This window comes from Prosopis cineraria, unplaced genomic scaffold (genome assembly GCF_029017545.1).
Source record: "Prosopis cineraria cultivar Desert tree isolate PC_DT_omini unplaced genomic scaffold, ASM2901754v1 PC13, whole genome shotgun sequence".
NCBI lineage: Eukaryota > Viridiplantae > Streptophyta > Magnoliopsida > Fabales > Fabaceae > Prosopis > Prosopis cineraria.
The window spans coordinates 7,219,419-7,244,107 of NW_026555344.1; the positions used below are offsets into that span (position 1 = coordinate 7,219,419).

General features: G+C 32.8%; 1 protein-coding gene and 1 pseudogene across 1 annotated transcript; one reads left to right on the forward strand and one right to left on the reverse strand.

Moving 5' to 3' along the window:
* Window positions 1–7,648: 7,648 nt before the first annotated feature.
* Window positions 7,649–12,037, reverse strand: LOC129289838 (protein MODIFIED TRANSPORT TO THE VACUOLE 1-like; annotated as a pseudogene).
* Window positions 12,038–21,574: 9,537 nt separating this feature from the next.
* On the forward strand, window positions 21,575–23,023 carry LOC129291063 (aquaporin TIP2-1-like). The gene is made up of 3 exons (XM_054928181.1): window positions 21,575–21,763; window positions 21,937–22,187; window positions 22,486–23,023. The coding sequence occupies exons 1-3, from the start codon at window positions 21,637–21,639 to the stop codon at window positions 22,852–22,854; spliced, it is 747 nt and encodes a 248-aa protein (XP_054784156.1). The 5' UTR covers window positions 21,575–21,636; the 3' UTR covers window positions 22,855–23,023.
* The last annotated feature ends 1,666 nt before the right edge of the window (window positions 23,024–24,689 follow it).

Sequence of the window (24,689 nt, forward strand, 5' to 3'; positions counted from 1 at the left end):
CTTTAGGTCGTTTTCCGACCAAAAAAAAAACTTTAGGTCGTATCATCACAAAAATAAATATATAAATAAACAACACACGAATAAAACAAGAGTATTTAAACAACATTTAGAGTTTTGGTAGATGAAAATTTACCTTTTAAAAAAATGAGAATGTATCTAAAAAAGAAATGCAATAAGTGAATATCATTTTCTTTCTTTCTTTTTTCTTTTTACCAAAATAGAGTCCATTTTATTAATCACAAAAAAGTCATTACACATGCCAATAGTTGGAGCCAAAAAAAAAAAACAAACTCTCACAAAACTAAAAAAATCAAACAAGAGTCACAATAACCAACAGAACACAATATCCAATGCTAAACACAAATTCCAAAATTAATTAACCAACACCAGTCCTATCAAAATAAAAAACGATAGCATTACAATTATTATCCGACATTGTAGCATCTGAAGCCAACAAAAGAGCCAAAGAGAATCGTGGCACCATCATCCAATCAACATGGTTCATCTCCTTTTTAGCCAATCCTACAAGAAAATCCACAAGTATATTACCCTAGCATGTTACCAAGGAAAAGCAAATGTTGGACAACAATCTCTTCAAGTCAAGTAGCTTCTACACAATCTCCAAGCTTTGCCATTCACAACCTTGAACTGAGTTCTTGCATAAAAGATCAAATAGACACTCATAATCGAACTCAAAACAAGCCTGTTGAGATTCAAATCGTTCTCTATGTGAGAAAGCTTCCTTCTGTGCCAAACATTTAGCCATAAATGGCATCTCAGCTCTCACAATTTTGTAGCTACCTCCCAGAAAAACCCCATCCCTATTTCTACAAATCAAACCCACACCTTCAAGGATCTCAGCACTACTCCAAGCCCCATCAACATTAATCTTCACACTCCCCACATTTGGTGCTAGCCACTTATGTTTCTCACATATTTTCCAGCTTTCTTAGCCTTAGTCACCTTCACTGACTCTTGTTTCACCCTCCAGAATTCCACCAATAAGGCCTCAGCTGTTTTAATAACCTGTAAAGAATCCACCTTGTCACCCCCCAAAACAAATGTACACCTGACTTTTCATCTCCATCAACAAATCATAGCTCCCAAAGCCCTCCCCCATTTATTCAGCTTACCACTACTTGTCAAAATTTCTGTAACCCACACCTTTATGTTCCTTACATTATCCTTGTCAAAATATAAAACTAAGGAGCTTCCAAACCAGCAAAGATTAGCCCAAGGACAAAGAAACAACATATGTTCAATTGTTTCAACATCATTATAGCAAATAGGATACAAGGGATCAACGTCACACTTTCTTTTGAACAACACATCTCTAGAAGCAACAACATCATTTAACAAATGCTAGATAAAATGCTAAACTTTGGGTGGCATAGTTAATTTCCAAACTTGCTTCCAAACATTCCTTTGGATTTGCAAGGAAGGGCTTGGAGCCTTAACTTTTTACTAATCTACATTTTAGCAATGTAATACCCTAACTTAAAAGTGTATATTCCATCCCTCACTCCTGTCCACACTACTCTATCCTTCCTCTGCATTATAGGAATCGTATTTTTGAAGTAGCCTCTTTTTCACACAGAGAAATCTTATCATTAATACTTGACAAATCCTATCTCCTGTTCACAATTAGATCAACAATTCTATTTTTTTTTTTTATCTTCCTCCAAAATAGCATTAAACTTCAACTTATATCCTTCTAAATTTGGAATCCAATTAGAACTCCAAACCTTAATATCCACACCTGAACCTACCCTCCATAATAATTTTTGTAATAGTAGATCCCTTCCTTCCAACAAACTGGACCAAACCTAGGAAGCCTCACTACCTCAGCTAGCAGATAAAAAATCAAAATGAGGGAAATAAATCCACTTGATTACCTTACATTAAAAATCATCAGGGTTAGTTAAGATATTCCATGCTATTTTGCCAACAAAGCTTGTTAAGAGCTTGCAACTCCCTAAATCTCATTCCTCCTTTCGGCTAAGAATCAGTTAAAGGTTTCTAGTTTTTCCAATGTATACTACTTTTTTCACCTCTTTGGCCCCACCAAAAATTTGACACCAAACTATCAATTACATAAATGTTTTCTTTGGAAAAGAAAAAAGGACATTGGATAAACTAGAATTGAATTTACAATAGTTTTAATAAGAATTTCCCTACTAGTAAAAGAAAGTAATTTCTATTTCCAACCTATCAACTTGTTTCTCACCTTATCCCTCACATAAGCAAGAGCCCCAACCTTTGATCTTCCCCAAACCATAAGTAAGCCTAAATATTTTCCAAGCATATCAGTACTTTCAATACCCAAAATCTACAGAACCTCCTTCCTATAGTCCTCAAGAGTATTCGAAGGAAAGAATAAACAGGATTTATTCAAATGAATGTGTTAACTTGACGCATCACAATATAACTCAAAAATCTTGTTCAAAATCAAACAATTATCAATATTTGCATTGATAAAGAATAGGGAATCATCTAAAAAAGAAACAGTGTGAAAAGATATGGGTACTTCGTGAAAGCTTAATACTTTTCAAATGACCATTGTTATTTATCAATATGATATTGAATCATTAAAGACAACACTTCCATGATTATTAAGAATAGGCAAGGAGATAATGCATCCCCTTGCCCAATGCCCCTCTCAGGTTTTACTTCAGCCACCCTCCTATCCGAAACCTGCAAATTAAATGCTACAGTAGTCACACATTGCATAATCTAAAACATCCAAATATCACAATGGCTCATTTTTGACAAAACCTCCTTTGAAAAACCTCCACTCCACCTTATCATAGGCTTTATTCAAATCCACTTTCACAACAATCTCAAACTTATTTCCCTTCTTTTTATGTTTCAAGTAATATCATTTTCTTTCTTAAAAAACACTTATCTACCTACTAGAGATTGCATTTATTTTTCACTTTGAATAACATAAAATTTGATAGGCTAAATAATGGACGTAAAAAGAATATAAACTTTGATATATTATAGAGGCGGTAATTCTTGTTAAGTTTGACAGGTTAGCCCAAATAAACTTAAAAAATTTTAAGATCAGCCTAGTAGTTTAAAAAAATTCCCATACTTCGAGCTTATTTGGGTTGCTCCAAATAAGCTTGACAAAATTTGAGCCAAACCTGAACAATACCCCCAATTTTTCCCCTTTTTTATAAAAGAAAATCATTTAACATTAGCCAGTTCCAAAACTTCTCGCACTCATACATACGTGCATCTCGCTCTCAGCCACACATGTGACCAAACTACATTGCCCCCTTGACCAAAATCCTTCTCGTTGCCTTTAGTTTAGACTCAGGTTGACAACTTTTCCCTCTTCCTTCTTCAGCAATGGTGTGATTGTCTTCTCTATTAAGCAAATGACGATGCTTAAGACTCCGCCTTCCATGTTGTCTAACATCATAACCTTACTAACTTGAAACTTAATCAAATACCATGGTAAGAAAAAATATCTAAGCACATTAAAAATTACCATGGTATAAAAAGTTTAAAAATAATTTTCTCAATTTTATTTAAAAAAGTAACCATAGTAGAAAATAGTCAAATTAACTTTTAGAGCTACCATAATTATAAATATTTCTCTTAATAAATCAAGTAATTGAAAACTAATCTTGGTAAAAAAAGATGAACTAATTTAAAGGCTACCAAAATTATAATGCTTAAGCTTAACATTTAAAAATAATAAATATGTCCTACCATGGTAGAAATAAGCTACCATGGTAGATAGAAAAGAACTAAAAAATAATTATTTGATTTGACAAAAATTTGAGCTTAGCCAAACCAATAGACACATGTGTCATGACTCCAATTAATTACTCAATTATTTCTTTTTGAATTAATGACTCAACACTGTCTCATAACAAACAATCAAATATATAAAATAAATCTCAATAATAAATATGAATCCTAAACTGGAAGATACCATTATTCTTTAAACTAAACAAACAAATGGTCTAAAGGCTTACTCAAGTTAAGTCTCAAACTTCTAGACACTTCCCTTTTGCTCAGTTAGACTCATATGAAAAAGTTATAAAAAGGGGCAAGCACTAACATCTCAATAATTCAGAATTCTATCATATATGAATAAACAACCATGCATAAAGAATACTATAGGTATACATAAAAGTTCATCAACATTATTCCATTATGAGCATAACATTTATAGGTCATCATTCATGACAATTATGTGCAACACATGATAAAATGAAAGACATGTAAACCATTAGTCCAATAATTCCGTTATTATTTTGTCCAACCTTATATCACTGACTGAAACTGTACGCTTATCCACGTCTAGCTCACACCAGACTGACCAAAGCATTTCGAAGTTTGAGCTATATTCGATCAAAGGTATAGAGCCTAAGTCCTACACTATGGCTCCCCTCTTAAAGAATCTAACTAATATGTGTCACTATCACGCATTCCCTCCTTACAAACCTAGTTAGGTAAGTATTATAAAGTGTGGCTTTGAAAAAAGGCTAACCATTATGTGCAAAGGGGAGACAAACAACGTCATCTCAATCATGTATATATATCAACACCCACATCATCTCCTCAACTTGTCACCAAAGCATAATATGCAATCATCACAATGCATACAAACAAGCTTTAAAGGAAATATAGTATCTCAGATAATCATGGTAGTAAGTCAAAAGCATGCTTGACAAGATTAAAGTAACTCATTAAATTCACAATCATAACCTTTACTCCTCTGATCTTATTTATAAAGCAAAGAGAGAAGAAAAAAATTTGATTCTATTTACAGGACACTTGTCAATTTTCAATGCGCCTCTCTCCATTTTGTCCCTTATTAAATGCTTTGAATAAAAATACTAGTAATGAGATTTAAGACTATTTATTAGAGATAAAGGTGAAATTTGTTAAATTTAAGACAAAGTTAATGAGATTTAATATTTTTCTTGATTTGGTGAAATTGTAACAGCACAGCCTTACCACTGCCTCCCCAGGGTCTTTTGGCGGTGCTGGGACCATCACCCTCGGGTCCAAGTCCAGCATTCCCCACTTGGTGTAGTGGTACAGACTTGATGTTCCTCACCCCACCCTCACGGGGGTCTGGAGGTTTGGAGGTTCTAACCCCGTGAGACTCGAACATACCAACCTCTACCACCTTAACGAAGTTGAGACTTGGACCACTAAGTCAAGTGGTGGGTCCCAGCACCGCCAAAGACCCTAGGGGAGATAGTGGTGAGGCCGTGCTGTTACAAAATATGCTAGAAGTGACTTATAAATAGGATCAGAGAAAGTACATTTATCATATAGTCTTATATCCATGTGTCATACTCAATTAGATAAAAATATACAGGAGCATGCTTGTATAGATTACCACAATAAATATAGTTGGTACATACATGAAAACAACTTCAAGTTACTAGTTCTCCATCTTACAAGTAGATACATAACAATTCCAAGTTCCAGATCTTACAAGTAGATACATAACAATTCCAAGTAGTAAGAGCTCTCAGTAAGAATATGTTCTTAGAAAATCTTAAATCATCCTGATGAAATATTTGAAATGGAACCTAAGTTCTAAAACCTTCAAGCTTGACGCATTCATGCTCTCTTTTCTCGCACTCCCATTGCTGTCAGGTGAACACAAATGTGAATGTGTGTGTGCTCATCTGCTAGGCTTAGGCAATGCACTTTACTCACGTTTAGCTATAATTCCTTATATTTTTTTTTGATATTTTAATTCTTTACACTTTTTTTGTTTTTAAATCCCTCAAAGGTTATAAATACTTTATTTCTGGAGGGACATAGAATACTGAAAAATAAGGATTTGAATCAAGAATACCAAAAAAGGTGTAAAGATCTATAACAAAAAATGCAAGCAAAGTGTAAAAACTCAAAGTTTTGTTTTCCCTAAATTAAAATATTAGTAGGCCATGACCCCAAACACAAACCCTCCTTTGTGTGTGTGTGTTTATAGTATATTATAGATACACACAGATATATACAACACTTTTTATTATAAATTATAAATATACATATTTTCAATTCATCCTTCTTTCTAACTATTATTTTGTTTTTTTTATTATTATACTTGAAATGAAATCATAATTTATCTTATCTTGGATAAATTATGTTTCTTAAATTATTTTTTTATTTGTTTATCTTTAATCTTTAATAAATACTCTAATTCTATATGCCTCAAAATTTCCTTTGAAAATTGTCTATAATTAACTTATTTTCTTAGTGATTAAAAATGTAGAATGTTGCATCTTGTCCTTCACCCTCTTCGTTCAGTCTTTGAACGCTCGCCTAACTTGGTTTAGGTTCAGGTCTGAGCAATCATCGAGCCCCTTAGGTCAGTTTCTACGAACCATATTATTTTAAGTGGTAACCATGTTGAAGAAGAAGGTTGTGTCAATGAACCGGTCCATCGAAGAGATCTCGAGGAAAAAGTTGCAGATCTAACAATAGAAGGGTATTGCAGTGTGCATTGAGTCCCAAAGTAATGAAGAGATTATTCTCGAGCGAAAGATTCTCTATTAGCAGAGGAAGCAAGGAATATATTGAATCTGTTCTAGGTATGATACATATTGAGGAAACTCGTTTAATTATTTGTCTAGTTTTTTCGTTTTGTATCTTGATTGAATCAGTGTTGTTAACGTTTCTTTGACTGAAGTTACAAAAATTTTAGATTTAGGATTGAGGCATGCTTCATAATTGTGTGTTGTCACTGTGATTGGACAAAGGTGAATAGAAATGCTTGAGCTCCTTTCTCATTTTCCCTTATTAAAATTGATTTTTTACATAGATAAAAATTAAAATTGGCTTCAAAAAAGAAAAAAATTAAAAATTCCTAATATTCAAGCCGAATCAAATGAGCATGAAGCCGAGGGTTTTAAGATTGAACTTGATTATATAGATTTTTCTACAAATTCAAGTATTTTAAGTCTAGCCAAAATTAAACTCAACCCAAATAAGCTCAACCAGCCCAAATCTCAGCTCTAAATTATATTGAACAAAAAATTATATGGATAGTTCAATGCACATTAAAATTAATTGTTTAGTATACAATGCATAATTTAATGCCCCATCTATCACATATCGTATGTAAAAGCCCCACATTTTTCATTGGGTTTTGAGGTGGAGTTCTAAATTGGGCTTTTTGAGGGAGACACAATTCCAAACAACATCCCAATTTTATTTCATTTTAGAAGGACTTTTTCAAAACCAAAGGCACTTAGTTCAATGGAAGGGGAAAAAAAATGAAATGGGGAAAATTTTTCTTTTATTTTTTTTTAGGGGGGGAGTGCTAATTCTATTAGTGCCTAAATTACAACTGCAAGAACTCAACTAATAACTACAAATTTTTAGGAAAATACCACACAACATTCTGATGCTCATTTTCATCTATACAGAAAAACTGTAAATCCTAACTTTGAAGTCCCATGTTTTCTTGTATTATTATGTTCATGTCGCTTACACTAGAAGTTGAAATGGCATCTTAAATGCTCTTCTTCATATCCATCACCATGCCATAGATATCATTTTGTCAAATCCATAGGAAGCTACAACCTATTTGATTCATTTTGTTAAATCCAACACCAAGCCACTGAGATCATCTGCCAACAAAAGCAGAGTTTGAAGTTTTAAATCACTCTCTTTGGACCACAAGCACAGTAATATGGTCCTAAAAGCATGAAACAAAAGGATCAAGAAAACCAATCAAAAACCAGACAAAGTATGGTAATAGGAACAATCCAGTTTATCTCTAGATAGAAAATGTTTTCCTCTTATAATCAAAATCTACTTCGCCGATCATGGAAAAGCACATCCTGGTAGCCATCAAGACCTGGCCAGATAAATTACAGATCCCAGGAGCTGCTCTTAGCTAATCAGGTTTCCAATACCACCTATTCTTCTACATTATAGTTCCGTACGCCAGATTAGGTTCTCATTTATAAAGATGAATGATAGACTCTAGATGACTAGTACGATTCAAATGGCCAAACTAAAAAAATTAGATTTCACAAAGCAAAAATTAAAAGCATGCAACTGCAATTTACAATCCTTAAATTAAACCCCATAAAAGGTATAATATAAGTAAATGCGCCAACTTACTGAGATAAAATCAAATGCTTTAGTTTCTTCTTTCTTTGAATTATTGATCACTGAGCTAGGGGCTTGAGATGCAAAATTAGATTGGAATATATCTGGCCAAGGTGTCATGCCCTTGGCCCTACCAATTTGAGCAATACTAGCATCATGGATGTTTACATTATTAATGTGTTGGAAATTAGCCATTGTTGCCAGGAAGTGCTGTTGAGCCAAAAGATTTCCCATGGTACCATAATTAAGTGGCTGAGTAGAATACAGCTGATTCATATCGTTCGTCATAACGACAGGCTGAATACCATAAGGCATATGTCCAGCAAGAAGCACGGGATTTACATTGTATCCGGTTGCTTGAGAGCCCATAATGCCACCTAAAATGTTGTTAGGGTGGTGATGAGGCTAACATGATCATTTGAATTTATGGCAGAATTTAATTTCTTCTTCATACTTGAGTTATTTTCGTCAATTGATAAATCAGCCATTAAATCACTAATAAATTCCTTATGATTCCCTTGATCAGAATTGGAATAAAAAATATCAAAAGTTTCAGGCTTACTTCTATTCCCAAGAACATTATCAACCTGTTTATCACCAACTACCATTCTGAAAAGAGATCATTTGAATGTTCTTTACTCTCATTTGTATGAAATGATACATCAGCAAAGGGGTCTTCTTCATTTTTAAGTTCACTATCCAGGACAGAGCCACCAGAATCTCCAAATCATCGACCATAGGTATTAGTGATGTAAAATTTGCTACATTGTGATCATTAGGACTTTTCATAGCATTGTCATTTTGAAAACAATCATTTGGATCCCCCGCGTCTATCAAATCGGGCAACTTAGCAACATTAGCACTCTCAACCTTTAGATGATTCTCTGAATTAGTGGCAGAGCTGTTTGGCTAGTCTGCACCAAGAAGACCAAGAACCTGTCCATTGAAGGGTCAAGGGCTAATTAGACAGCAAAATGCTAGCATTGAACTTAGAAAGACCACTCCTTTATCTATAAGTTGTCATTTACTAGGCTATTCTTATTAATTACAAGATATTACAAGCAAAAATTTCGTTATTAAGCTACTTACTAAAGGGTAATTACTTCTTTCCATAAACTTTAGTCAAGAACAGAGTTGCCTGATAATTTGAGATTTGCATCAGGTTTGAGAATGCAAGTTCTTCGCAAGTATGAATACTTTCATAAATAATTATAACATAGTGAAATTCCATGGATTCATGACATTTTCCCATTAGATGCCACATAGTAATAATTTGGGCATTTGCCAATGCATTAGATATAAAAGGCAACTTCAAGTGTAAAAAGTACGCGGATGTGATATCAAAGTACCATAAATGAATGCTTTTAAAATTAAAACTAATGGTACATAAGTGATGGTAACACTTAGAGAGTAATTACATAAAGAAACAAAAGAAGAAAAGGCACATAATCAACTTCATATAAGACGAAACTTTTTTTGGCCACAGAAAATTTAAGGACAAGGAAATAAATCAATAATAAGTAGTCAATACAACACATTGACATCTTTGAACAGAACTTCTGGACTAAGGAAATCCACCTTTAGATTCTTTCCGGACATGTTTAAATGTGTTGTTTGTATATGGATCTGTGTGTACATGTATGCGCATGCGCGCATTGTATCATGCTGCATCACTTTGTCTGTTTTGATATCACATGTCTTGTGTTGGTGTTTTTGTTAGTAGAATGTAAGAATGTAACGATGAATCAATCTAGCTATAGGATTTTCAGCCAGGACTATTGCACAGATTTCAGTACTTCTAGTTACAAATTACTCTCCCTTGTTATAAATTTTATACGGTAAAAAAAGATGCTTAATATAAATGAAAGCAATTAAGAATTTAGATTCAGAACATGCAATTATGTTACCTTGTTGGCCTTCTCCCTCAAAGAAGCTTGAGCAGATTCAGAACATTTTATTACCACAACTTTATTTTCAGTAAAGTAAGATGTCACAAGTGAAGAAAAATCATTATCCCTTTTCCTAAGTATGGATTCAAGTACATAGACAGCCTTCATACGAACCTGAAATACCAATCCCATAGAAGTTAAGAGGTACATCTATCAAGGGTGTTGTTTATGTATAAAGCACCATTAGCATGCATGTAAATGCCAACTAAAACTGATAACCAATCCAATGCTCTCACTTGCACGTGTACTTAAGCATGCACGTATTTGTAATACATGGAAAAAAGGCATAGATGTTTACATTGAGATATGTGCATAAACCGTTCACATTTAGAATTGGTTCCTCATCCAGAAAGAAATGTGCAAATATGAACTTTAGTGTGATCCCTAACTTCAGGAAATTAAAAAGTAAAAGAAAAGGCAAATTGAAGTTTAGAAAAGTAATTGTCCGATTTCAAGTTTCTATCTGTGTGAATGTCATGACTAAACATATGCCAAATTATTCTTCCACAGAAACATCAACATAACCTACATACCTGCCACATTGGAGATTGGGGCTTCAGTTCCAGTGCATGACTTAGAGCCAGGGGATCCAACTTCGCAGCCTCTGTTAGAAAAGCTTGAATTGCATCTCGTGTGGGTTGAAGGTGTACACCTCCTAAATAACAATTGTCTCCAGTAACCTAGTCTTTCTTGTCTTACTCTCTAAATGACTTGCATTGGAATCCCCATTTGATACTTCCATCTTAACAACTTCGGAATCCTGGGTCCAAAGACCGCTAGATTGATTTTTTGATCCAAGAGTGCTTTGACTCTCATGATGATATGTAACTGGTTGATATGTGTCACCATGTTTTGTTTCTATGCCCAATGACCTTCGAAGATTTGGACTTTTGTAGCTTCCAGTTTCATTCTTCATTAGTGAATGTCCCTGTGTCAAGCTATTAAGTCCTAGCTTGATTGATGCACTTCCAATTTCAACTACCTCATTGAGAAATGAGTTCTTATCTTTCGATGGTGTTTTAAAGTTTGTATTCCCAAACCCTTATATTCGCCTGTTAATAGCTTCAGGAGGTGATGGTTTGTCATCTTCCTCAGAAATATAGCAGTGATAGCCTCATGAGCAGTGTCCCGCACAGACTTATTTAGTGCGTCGCCTTTCAAAGGATCTGGTTCTCCCTTATAGTGAAACAACAGGCGAACAGCTGCTAAATGTCTCTACATTTCCCTTCTGAACTCCGCACCTGATTTTCCAACTACATATTTTATCAATCTTAAAGCCTACCAACATACATAAAACAAAGAAGTAGATCATAATGAGTTTAAAGATCAATGGCATGAGTTTTCACTTCAAAGACACAATTTATGACACCATCACAATGATGATTCTTTTTCCTTCCTAATATCGCATGTCATTTCCCTATCACAAACAGAATAGGCTTACCGTGGGCAACCACTCTATTTAAATTGAAGTGTGTTCAGAGTAGAGGAACACAAATAGTTAACTATCCGTCTCTCAAATTGTATAGAACATTAAATTGTTATAAAGAAGGCAAATAATTTCCATCATCAAGGTACTCAAAATTCAATCAAAAACCTACCAACAAGGAAAAACAACAACAAGGACATGAAACTGAAGAAAGAAATCCCTTCCTTTACTCTTGATTAGACATTAAAGAACTCTAGATTAAACAGTTCAACCGTATATCATCCAAATCCATCTCATATAAAAATTTGACCCCAAGTTAAGCAAGGAAATAAAAAACAGAAGAACAAATATACCTTTTGTTTTACAATTGGGCTCTTATGCTCCAGCCGCTTTAAGGTGAATTCAAAAATCTCTTTCACAATGCTAACATGCGAAGACTGTAGAAGTTCACAGACTTCTTCTAATTTGTACACCGGCATAACCTTGTCCTTATCGGACGTACTGAGTCGATCATCCGCGACCTGCAATATGATTCTACCGCTCTCTAACTTGAATCCATGATTTCCAAATTAGTTGAATAGAATTCTCCTAACCCACTTAGTTTTATACAGAGAACTAAGGATTCAAAGGCCTCAATAAGGGATTAAAGCTCTAAAAATGTGAACCTCTGATCCCATGTAATTGGAACCCAGAAGGATTGATATTCAGCAGTAGTAGATCAATCATGAGGAAAGCAAGAAAATTAGGAAAATGAAATGAACGCAAAACGAAACCTGGACTATGAGAATTCGAGATTTCGTGCTAACCAAGCGTCAAATGAATCAAATGGAGACCACAATGTCTAGGAAATTCCTCAAACAAAAATAAGTTTCGGGATGATGGGATAAGAGAATAACAGAAGAAATAAAGGAAAACCTGCAATACGGAGAGGTACAGAGGAATGAGACGATGATGAAGAGGAAGCTTTCCACCTTTACGCACAAGTATGGACAATTTTGGTCTCAAAAGGACCAATAGGGACTGTACTGTAGTGTCACGGCCTTGATTATGGACAGTTTCGGTCTCAAAAGGACTGATAGGGACCGCACCATAGTGTCACGGCCTTGAACTCCCCAGTCCTTTAACCACACGGCCTGATCAATCTCTTAATGTTTATTGAGTAAGTCGAACCCTCAAAATATAGACAAAAAATAAATAAAAAATTTGAACACAAAAGAAAAGAGAGTTTGGATAAAAAAAACTTGAAAGTTTGGCTTGCTTTTCTTGTTGTTTATAAATGAGGGGTTGTGGGGCTATTTATAAGCTCCTCCTTTCTTTAGAAAATTCTCACCTCCTTAATGAACAATAAAGATCAATTTAATCCTACAATTTACATTCATCCTCTAGAGAGTTTCATAAAAATATTTACAACAAATATCTAGATATTTATAAAGATATTTCTAGACTAATCTTTAAGATATGTGTGAAATGTTCTAGAACATTCTAGAATATTTTAGACATCTCCACATCCCTCTCTAAGTTTCTAAAACCTTCTAGAAACTTCTAGATTTTTTTTGATATTTCTAGATTGTTCTAGATACTTTTAGAATATTTTAGAACATATTAGATTCTTCTTGAACATCCTGGATTATCCTGGAAATCTCTGCATGGTCCTGAATGTCTCCAAAAGGATCGTAATCTCATGGTTTCTTCTTTTTTTTTAACAAAGATTGTGACATTCTCCCCCACCTAATCTAATGACGCCCTCATCACTGACTAGATTCATGTACTTAGGATTCTTCTTGTAAGGATACTTTTTCTTCTTTGTCATGGGGTCCTTCCTCTCTTTCCAAAAAGCTAGCTCATTAGAGTACGACGCATACCTTTCTCCCCTTCCATCCAGGGGGACCACACCATTCCATCCATGAGTGGTCAAAGTATCATTGCCTTCTCTCTCACAAGCTGGCTCAATAGAGTGTGCAGCATATTCGCTTATATAACCAAGACCTTTCTCGAGTCCATTCAATGTGGGACGTGATAATTATCCCAACCAATTTGTGATGTCCCCATCAAAGGTCGGGGCCCATCGAATGAGTAAACTCAAGTCTGGCTTAGACCTTCATCACAACCCTTTACACCTTCAAGTTCTCTAAGAGTGTGATTCTCCAACATACCCATATTACCCTTAATCTTCTTGACCTTATAAACCATCTTTTCTATGGTTCTCTATAAGGCATCGATTTTAACCAATAAAATAGCAAGGTCCTCAATACGTACCTTACTAGTCCCTCATGCCCCTTTTCCACCATGGTATGGAGGTTGAGATTCCCCTTTCCTCTCTTCTACGTGAGCAAGAGTCTTTTTAGTTACCCCAAACATCCTTGCCTATGAGTATGAATCTGAACCACGGCTCCCTCAAACCTTGGCTTTGATACTACATTATCACGGCCTTGAAACTCCCCAATCTTTGAATCATGTTAACCTTAGCGTGATCAACCTCTTGATCTTTGCTAAGTCAGCCGAATCCTGAGAATGTAGGCAAAGGAAATAGGAAACTTGAACATGACAGAGGAGAGAGCTTGGATGAGAGAACTTGAAAGCTTTGCTTGCTTTTCTTATTGTTTACAAATGAGGGGTTGTGGGGGTATTTATAAGCCTTCCTCTTTCTCTAGAAAATTCCTACCTCCTTGGTGGACGGTGGAGATCAATCTAATCCTACGATTTACGTTCATCCTTTAGAGAGTTTTATAAAAATATCTGCAATAAATATCCAGATAATTTCAAATATATTTCTAGACTAATCTTTAAAATATGTGTGAAATGTTCTAGAATATTTTAGAATATCTTAGAATATTCTAGACATCTCCACATCCTTCTCTAAGTTTTTAAAACCTTCTAGAAACTTTTAGATTTTTCCCGATATTTTTAGATTATTTTAAATACTTCTAGAATATTCTAAAACATACTAGATTCTTCTTAAATATCCTAGATGTCTCTAAAAGCACTATAATCTCATGGTTTCTTCTCTTTTTGAGCAAAGATTGTGACATTATCTTTGTCATGGAGCCATTACTCTCTCCTTAAAAAGCTAGCTCATTAAGGTATATAGCGTACTCACTTATATAAGCAAGACCCTTCTCAAGTCCCTTCGATATGGGACCTGACAACTCCCCCGGCCAATCCATGACACCCTCGTCACAGGTGGCCCACTAGATTGGCCTACTAACCGGGCAAACTTGGGTTTGGCCCTGATATTACTTTATCACGGGGCCGTTACTCTATCCCCAAAAAGCTAGCTCATTGAGGCGTGCAGCGCACCCACTTATATAGACAAAATCCTCCCCAAGTGCCTCCGATGTGGGACTTGACAGTAGGTAGGGATGGATCCAGCACAAAACAAATAGGGAGCCAAAATGAAAAGATTCATGGAAGTGGGGGCCAAGATTAGATCTTTTAATTTTCTAAGTAAATTTAGGGGTCTTGCATGCCTCCAAATCCGTCCTTAATCGTAGGTGACTCGCAGACATGAACATGGGGGAGCTGGAGGGTCTCTTCACTTACTTTCCCTCCTTTTTTTTTCTTCTCAATTTCTCAATCAAAATCATTCATTAAATTTATAATTAAAATAAATTTATTTAATAAAATAAATAATGGTCATGATTTAAAAATTGAGAAAAAAAAGGAGAAAATGTAAGTGAAGAAACTCCTCTCCTATAGAAGAGCCATTTTCAAAGTCTAATCTAACTTGATTTGAACATTTAATCCAAATTTAAAATTTAAAATTTTATTTTTATTTTATATTAAAAAATAAAAGTCTAATAATTATGGTTATTAGCAACTATTTAATTTAGATTATCTACTTTTAATATTAAATTTTTTTTATAATTTTATAAATTGATTATCCATATTTATTCTGAACAGTTTAAATTTTAAAATTTTTAATTAACAATTTTTTAAAAATATTTTATAAAAAATACCAATTAATATATTATCTTTATTTTTAATATTTTATTTATTAAAATAAAAAAATTATAAAATAAATTAATATTAAATATAGATTATTCATAATATATTTAGATAGTTAATTCATAAAAATTATAAAAATATTAAAATTAAATTCAACTATCTAAAATAAATATGTACTGATTAATAATAAACTATTTGTTAAAGAATTTGCAAATTTTTATTTTAATAAATAAAAATAAAAATAATTTAAATCTATATGATTTGGATCTCATGTCATCGATGGTAGAACCGTAGAAGGACGCAAGTGTGTTTAGCATTGAAAGTTGACCCTTGAAAGCCTATTCAAGTTTCAACGATCGAAGTGCACGTTGGCAGATGCTGTATTTAAAAATTACTTTTTGCGAATAGCTTATAAATATTACGCATCTTCGGGCCAAAAATACTACTGATTCCTATAAAATATATATTATAGTATTATACCGTTATTGATTAGATCTGGCCAGAAAAATACAGTTATAGATTAGAAAATGGCTTCGTGCGTCATCGTTAATTAATTAATGGTAATTAATCATTTTTTACGCAAATGATATTTTAATCAAAGTAACTGAATACATTTGAAACCCGTTTTTCTTGGAAATTTACTGCGTAGGTCAAATGAACCTATTTTTTTTAAGATTAAAAAAATAATTTAAAGATTTTATAAAAAAATTATTTTATAAAGATTTGGTGGAAAGATATATTATTTTATATTTAGTTATGATAATAAAAAATTGTTTTAAATTTTATAGCATCTACATGGATTTTTGTTTCATAAAAATATTTTATTATTAATTATTTTGACGAAAAAAAAAAACTTAAACAAACCAGCAAGTCTGATATTCTAAAGTAGAGGTGCAGAGCTAAAATCCCAGAGCTTCTCCAATTTCGTTAAGCCACAGCCACATGGCTCATTTGCAGCTGTGGCGTGTGTATGTTTTCAATTGAAGTTAAAGAAATTTTTGAATCATTTTCTTTTGATTTAAATGGATTTGTGAATCAATTTGCATTAATTACATTATTCCAGAACTCAACTGTTTTTAACGCCAAAAGAGCTGAAGATTGCATCAACAAAGATGAAAGCAATTCTTGAGAGTGGGGATTCCTCGAAGCACTGCTAATGTTTTTTTTTTTTTAAAAAAAAAAACTGATTTGGATCATAGAAAGTTGGAGCTGAAATTAAGGAACTTGTATAGACCTCACATCCTTAGATAATTGTGTGTTTTAATTTTTTTGAGGTTAAAGGGCAAAATTTGCAATTCATATTCTTAACTTTCAAAAATTTTAAAAATAGAACAATGCTGCTTCATGGTTAATCAACATTTACTATTAGTTAAAAATTCTACATGAGCCTCAAGAGCAATTTTATTTTGAAAGTTTCTCTTAAAGAATAATTGATATTTTAAAATTTTCATTGGTGTAATATTTTTGAATTATCAATATTCAAATTTAAAAAAAAATTTAACAACCTATTATTAGTTTTAAAAAAGTATTATTTTTGGATTTTGACAAAAAGTGATGCCTAAGTTTGTTTTGATGCAATATTAACTCTACTCCAAACACTTCATCATACTTTTTTTTTCAAGTTCGAACTTGCTTTTATTTTGCCCATTAGTAGTTCTTGGCTTGCACAAGCTTATATGTAGACTTTTTCAAACATGGTTATGGGTAACATAAACTAAGTTGAATTATGATTTAGAGATATTCAACGTAATTCAACTTAAAATTTTCTCCTATTTTGGGTCTTAACAAGTATGTTAGATACTTATTTCGATTTAAAAGTCAATAATTTAAAAACATTGCACCAATTAAAAATTTGGAATACTAAGTACTCTTTCAGACAAACTTTCAAGGCAAAATTATTTTTTAACATTCAAAATAACAATCAATGTTAGTCAATTGTTATTGTATGGTGACATTGCACCATTTTTTAAACTTTTCAGTTAACATTGCTCCAATATAAAAGCTACCTTTTGTTTGGATGAGAAGAAAAGTTAAAAAACAAAAAAGAAAATGAGAGGACAAAAAATGGATGTAATAGAAATTGAAAAAAAAAATATTATCACTTTTTAGTATTTAGATAGATAAGAAAAATTAGGAGGAAAGAAAATGCGCATACATTATAATGACAATAACATCCTAATATTAAGATATATCATGTTTCATATAATTGTCTTCATAAAATAAGTTGAAAAAATTATATTAAAATTAACAACACCAAAATAATTTAAAATCAAATTAGTTGATAAATAATGTATTTTCATTTTATTATAATTTAATATGAAATAATTTAGTAAAAATTTGTTATTTCTTTATTTAAAAAATTAGAAGTATGTAATTTGTTAAAATTAAATACAATAACAGTTTTTTGGTCCAAGTTAATATTGTGAGAAGAAGAAAGCGTTGCTTGAGTTGAATGCTGTCTGTGTTAGGAAGGAGAAGACCAAGAAGAAGCTTGAGAGCAAGCGTACGCATGGAAGAAGAATTTTTTTAAAAATCTCTCCACGTGTAGAAAGAAAATTTGAGAAGAAAATCTAGTGGGTTTCAAACTCCATTTTGCATTTTTTTTTCTCCCACTTTTCTTTCTTCATTCAAACATGAGAAAAATTATTTTCTCTCATGTTTTATTCCTTAGTTTTCTTTCATTTCATATTTTCTCTTCATCCCAAAAGATACCAATTGTTTCCAACAAAAAACTTTCCGAACAAAATTTCCCTTTAAACCTTTTTTTTAATGAAATTATGCGGATTGGTTTATTTTAGCTGTTAAATGATTCTTTGATTGTACATATTCGTGGAAATAGTGCTTATTATGAGAATTTTTGCATTATCATATATTATAGAAAATTTAAATTAATTTCATACCATTTTACAAGGAACCATACCCACATTGACATCATTCACGCGTTGATGACATTTTGTACTACGAATAAATCTGACATATTTCTACACTACATCTAATAGCACTAAGATTTTGTGTCAGTGTAACATGATTTTTGTCCATTTTTTGTATTGTAAAATGATGATAATAAATATGTTAAGATTTCATTTTAAATATTTAAATTTATTTGGTAACATCTCATGTATCGCACAGGTGCCGTACTAGTTAATATATAGAAGAGAAAATGATTTCGGGCAAAATTTTTAAGTTTAGGGGGAAGGGAACGAAGAAGTTATAACTTTTAAGAATACATTGAAAGGATGAATGTTGAAGCAAAGACATACTTTGGGGAGTGATCAAGTGGGGAAAAAGAAAGAAAGAAAGAAAAAGAAGTTCAGGATCTGATTCATAAATTGTAAGAAAAAGGCATTAGTAAAATATGGAGAAAGCTACCTTATTTTTTTATCTTGATGTTACTTCTTCTACCTCTATATATAAGATATTTTTAATTAAATTATACAAATCAATAAAAGTTGATTATTTAATTAAAAGCACAGCAATATTTTAATTTTGTCCCTAATTATTATAAATAAAAAAATCTTTTTCCAAAGTAAATTAATGAAAAGGGGATGAAGAAGTTATAACTTTTAAGAATACATTGAGAGGATGAATGTTGAAGCAAAGACATACTTTGGGGAGTGATCAAGTGGGGGAAAAAAAGAAAGAAAGAAAGAAAGAGAGGAAAAGAAGTTCACAATCTGATTCATAAATTGTAAGAAAAAGGAATCAGTAAAATATGAAAAAAATTATCTTATTTTTTTTACGTTGATGTTACTCCCTCCATCTCTATATATAAGATATTTTTTAATTAAATTATGTAAATTAATAAAAGTTTGTTATGTAATTAAAAGCATAACAACATTTTAATTTTGCCCTTAATTATTGCAAATAAAAAAATAAATCTTTTTTCAAAGTAAATTAATGAGGGTAGTTATCTTTTTTTTTTCTTTTCAATTTAATAAGGATATAATGGTCCATTCATTAAAAAATATATTAACAACCTCTCATATTTAGAGATAAAAAAAAATTCTAAAAGACTTTTTATATATAAATACAGGAAGTACGCTGCAAAAAATAGAAACCTGGAATGCTTTACTTACAGTTTGACAAACCAATGCAATCATTCTCTTCCCTGGCTATAATGTGAAACTTTTTGTTCTCTTCCTCCTTCCAAGAGAATTTCATCTCCATCTGTCTGATGTATCATGCGTAAGGGAAAAATGATAGAAGTTTGAATTGAGGTTAGTGAAATTCCTTTTTTTTTTTTTAATATAAGGCCATGATATAAGTCATGTACAAAATAACAAACTAGATCATATTATAACTTAGAAAGATCTTGCATATAAGAGATGGAATATGTAAAATCGTTGTGTTGAATGTTTCACAATTAGCATGACTGGTGAGCTAGCTAGCGCAATCATTTTCTGAATATGTGATAAAAAATGATGGTCTAATTCTATCAGCACCGAACTCATCACAAGAGCCTCCAAAATTGGGTTGGTACAATGTTTTCGGTCTTACTTTTTGTTAGCCTTGTTAAGCATCCATACTTTTGGCCGGACCTTGCTTTGCTACAAATTGGTGTCCCACTCACAACTCCTTGTTGAGTTGTTGGCAGTTTTTTTGAGTGGAAATGTGCAATTGACTCTTTGCATATTCAAATAAATTTTTTTTGGGCCAATGAGTTGTCACCATGTGTCTCACTGCTGATTGGATCATAACGTCACTCTTCACGTACTCTGTACATTAAAAAAATATTCAGACTTTTTTTGGGTAAAAAAAAAAACATATTCAGACTTTTATAACAGATAAGGCTTTCACTTGGTGACTATGGAAGTTGAAGGGGAAAAAAATACCCAGACTATTTTGCTTTCTGCCCCTACTTTTGTGCATATAGAATGAGATCTGGTAACACAGGAAATATTAATGCCATGGTAAAATGATGTTCACTAGATACTTGAATTACAAACACAAGCATACCACCGTTCAACAGTATATTATATCATCAGACAACGATTTATATCAGAATTCGCTGTCATGATGTGCAATTCAAATTTGAATTGACTATTATGATCTGAAAAGTTTGGAAAGAAGGCAAAACTAGATGGAGTTAATCTTTTCCTAAGCAGGATTCCGACTTATGATGCATGAACATACAAGTAATCAGCTGTTGTTTAAAAAAAAAAATGTTCTAAGCTTGTAAGATTTCGATTAGTTTATCTTATCTAGCATCGGTTGCCAGGTAAAGATTCCAATTAGGTAATGGCCCATAAAGAGCAATTAAGACAAACATGAGCTGCTTCAATGGCATTATATGGAAAAGTCTCACCTTCTCAGTTCTCAGAAAACTACATTAGACACAAAACTCTTTGATTAGCTGGTGTGCTTAATCTAAATGAAACTAGGGTCGAGTTTTTTGTGCTGCTGCCTTTTAAAGTTAGTATTATTAACTAACTTGATTAACAACTATTTTTCATACACTTCTCGCTCAAAATTTTGTTCAAAACTGAGCTCAGAATGGTTTGTGCCTCCTAACTGAACATTCAATAGCAGACGTTTCAATTAAAATTTTCGTCTACATCACCGGAGAATCAGTGAATCACGTATGAAAAAATATACTCATGAAGGCGAAGCAGCTATTTTTTGGGGAAAAGCTTTATCCTGCATTAAACAAACAAAGCCAAACATTTCTGTTACATAATTCTACTACTATTTACTGATCACTATTAAAAAAAACTCTCATTAATTTATATCCACCCATTTTCAAATTCCACTACCTTTGCCATGTTTTTAGAGTATGTCTAGGCTATATGTGGCCAAAAGCTATTCATGTCCTCCACTTTCCTGTTCTTTTATGATCTGTTGATCGAACACCACTTCTATCCCTATCTCATATGCACATGGAGGAATAATTTATTAGCTTCCAGACACTTTTTAATAAAAGCATGTTAGTGACAGCTAAGGTTGCCAGAAGAAACCTGATTGGATGTGCATGGATATGTTGTAAACCAACCGTCTTCCCTTTATTTTTTTTTTCCTGGGCCATCCAACCATATTCCTTTTTAACTTCCAAAACCACATATACTACAGCACAGTACTACAGTAAAATTAATGAAGCTATAGTAAGTCCTTAATACCCTAGGTAATTTCTACTATATATATGTCGTACCAGAGAGACCTTTTGAGCAGCACTCCTTAATCTGAATATTTCACTTTCTTATCTTTAACTTCTGAAAGATGGCAGGCATATCCTTTGGACGCTTTGATGATTCTTTCAACTCGATCTCCATTAAGGCCTATATTGCTGAGTTCATCTCCACATTGCTCTTTGTTTTTGCTGGTGTTGGCTCAGCCATAGCCTATGGTACTAACTGCTAACCCTTCATGTTTACATACACATATATATCAATTTATGAATCCTCTTGCAGACACTTAGAGTTTGAGAGAGACATATTGAAAATCAACAATTCAGCTTGTTCTGCTTCCTTACATCCCACGAAATTCTGACAATTTGGTTTGTGGTGATGTGTACTTCAGGGAAGTTGACATCAGATGCAGCTCTTGATCCTGCTGGTTTGGTAGCCATTGCAGTATGCCATGGTTTTGCTCTTTTTGTAGCTGTCTCTGTTGGTGCCAACATTTCAGGTGGTCATGTCAACCCAGCTGTCACCTTTGGATTGGCTCTTGGTGGCCAGATCACCATCCTCACTGGTATCTTCTATTGGATTGCTCAGCTTCTTGGCTCCATTGTGGCATGCTTACTGCTCAAGTTCGTCACTGGAGCCTTGGTAAGTCTTAGCCTTAAAACATCTGTACCATTCAATCACTCATTGTGGCAAACTTTTTTTATCCCAAAGGCTTGATCCCGTTATTAAGCGCAGTATAACAAGTTTGAACCTAGGACCTTATTGAGACTGCGCTATAAGAATTTTCTTGGAGATTCTCTAACTTGTATCAAAAGCTTCATGCATAAAACAAGAGGATAGCTGCATATCTTAGAAATCTGAATAACAAGCTAAAGATAGTCTTAATCTACTACGTGTTTGACTTGAATATGAATAAGAACTGTGATTACTTTCTTGTCAGACGATCCCCATCCACAGTGTAGCTGCAGGAGTTGGAGCTGCTGAAGGAGTAGTGATGGAGATCATCATCACATTCGCATTGGTCTACACAGTGTACGCCACAGCAGCCGACCCCAAGAAGGGCTCATTGGGCACAATCGCACCCATAGCCATCGGATTCATCGTGGGAGCCAACATCTTGGCAGCCGGACCATTCTCCGGTGGGTCAATGAACCCTGCTCGCTCCTTTGGCCCCGCAGTAGTGAGCGGCGACTTCCACGGCAACTGGATCTACTGGGTTGGACCCTTGGTCGGCGGTGGCCTCGCCGGTCTGATCTACGGGAATGTGTTCATTAGTACTGATCACGTTCCTCTGGCTAGCGAATACTGATTTGTTTGGAGTTGTGGGGCTTGAAATTCGTGTTTTTCTGAATAAAAAGGAGGAAAGCCATATTTCTTTTGATTTTCCTTCTTCTTTTCTCCTTTTTCGTACGCTGTCTCGGTTCTGTTTTGTTTCTATTTTGTAAAGACGGTTTTGATCCATTTTTCTTTTCCCTCGATCTCTTTTCTTTTTCTCCTTTGCTCTTGGTTAAAAATTAAAATCACGCCGTTAATTAGAATGGCCGACTTTCTTGCTAAGTCGGGTCATTCCATACCTAATGCTTTAACATTTTTTTGATTTGCCACTAAATAGATAATCTATGAAGTGCTCTATAGGTTTAATTTTGTTTGCTTTTTACTTTTATTTAGGTGGTTATTCTTGTTTTACTTTCCTTATTAATGAGATTTCTGCACTTATTCAAAATAATAATAATAATAATAATTATGCTATTAACATGGATCTGATACTCATCCCATCGACTGTTTGTGTCTAACAGTTTGATCTAAATGATTGGATTTAAAGTCGTTGCCCAAAACAAACACTCCATGTCATTCTATTTATAAATTATTTTTAATATATTTTATTAGAATAAAAAAATTTAAATTTTATTAATTTTGTCTAAAATTTAATAAGTTCTCATATTTACCTCTAAGAACCCAAAAAAAAAAAAATTAGCAAACCAAGCACTTCCTGTTATTTATTTATAAATTATTTTTAATATATTTTATTAAAATAAAAAAATTTTAAGTTTTATTAATTTTGTCTTAGATTTAATAAGTTCTTACATTTACCTCTTAATAAGAACAAAGAAAAAATATTTTTAATAATTTTCCTATGCATTTTATAAGGGAAAAAGGTCAAATGAATATAAACAAATAATGTCATATAAATAGGATTAAAATTAACTTCTCTTTATTGCATAAATAGGATCAAAGGACTAAAATCTTTTTATTTTTTAAATTTAAGTTTCTAATCATGAATATATATATATATATATATATTCTAAAAGATCACAAATAACTGTTTAAATGATCATATTAAACTGAATAATACAAATGCAAAAATAAAATATAAATGATACAAGTCTAAAATATTATAATTTAAAGTATCCATATTTTATAGTTTTCATCATTATCCAAAGGGAAAAGCCAAAATAAAAAAAGAAAGGTTTCAAAGGAGAGAGAGAAGAGAATATGGTGCACATGGCACGCGTTTTGCCTTGGTTTAGAAAAAGTAAAGTAGGTTTATGAGCTTGGTCCAATTTCAGCTCAAGCCACAGTCCCTTCATGTAATTAGGGTTTTTGATACCATTTGTTTGGATCAAATGGAACAAGAAACGAGGATTCTAAAAAAAAGGTAAATAATATAACTAAATGAAAAGGATAAGGGAAGGAGGCTGCGGGTTCAATATCACGTCTTAATTTAAAGTTTTAGAACTTTAAATTTATGTTTTGTTTCACTCTTGTACCTTTAATTAAATCAAATTCTATAAAATGTAGAACTTCTTTTTTTTTTTACTGAGCATATATGTGATTCTATTTAAGATATGATTAGACATTAAATATAAACATATACTTTAGCAAATAATGTAGGACTTTTTATATCAAGTCAATTTCATACTTGACATTTTAACATTATAATCATTGTTGATAATGATAATTAAGTGCATTCTGTTCATTTATATTCGTAAATAAGTGAACATTACATTATTTGTTATGTATCTTTATTCCATATAGTTTTATTGATTCAGACATTTAGTAATGTGCTACTCCTTCCGTCCTTATATATAAGGTATTTTTTAAAAACTTATTTTTATTTTTAAATATAAGGGGTGATAATGATAT

Excerpts from the sequence above, each read along its gene's own strand:
- LOC129291063 (XM_054928181.1), top strand. The coding sequence starts at position 21,637 with ATGGCAGGCATATCCTTTGGACGCTTTGATGATTCTTTCAACTCGATC. Across the intron at positions 21,764-21,936 it reads TGGCTCAGCCATAGCCTATG|GGAAGTTGACATCAGATGCA; the intron begins GTACTAACTGCT and ends TGTGTACTTCAG. Across the intron at positions 22,188-22,485 it reads AGTTCGTCACTGGAGCCTTG|ACGATCCCCATCCACAGTGT; the intron begins GTAAGTCTTAGC and ends CTTTCTTGTCAG.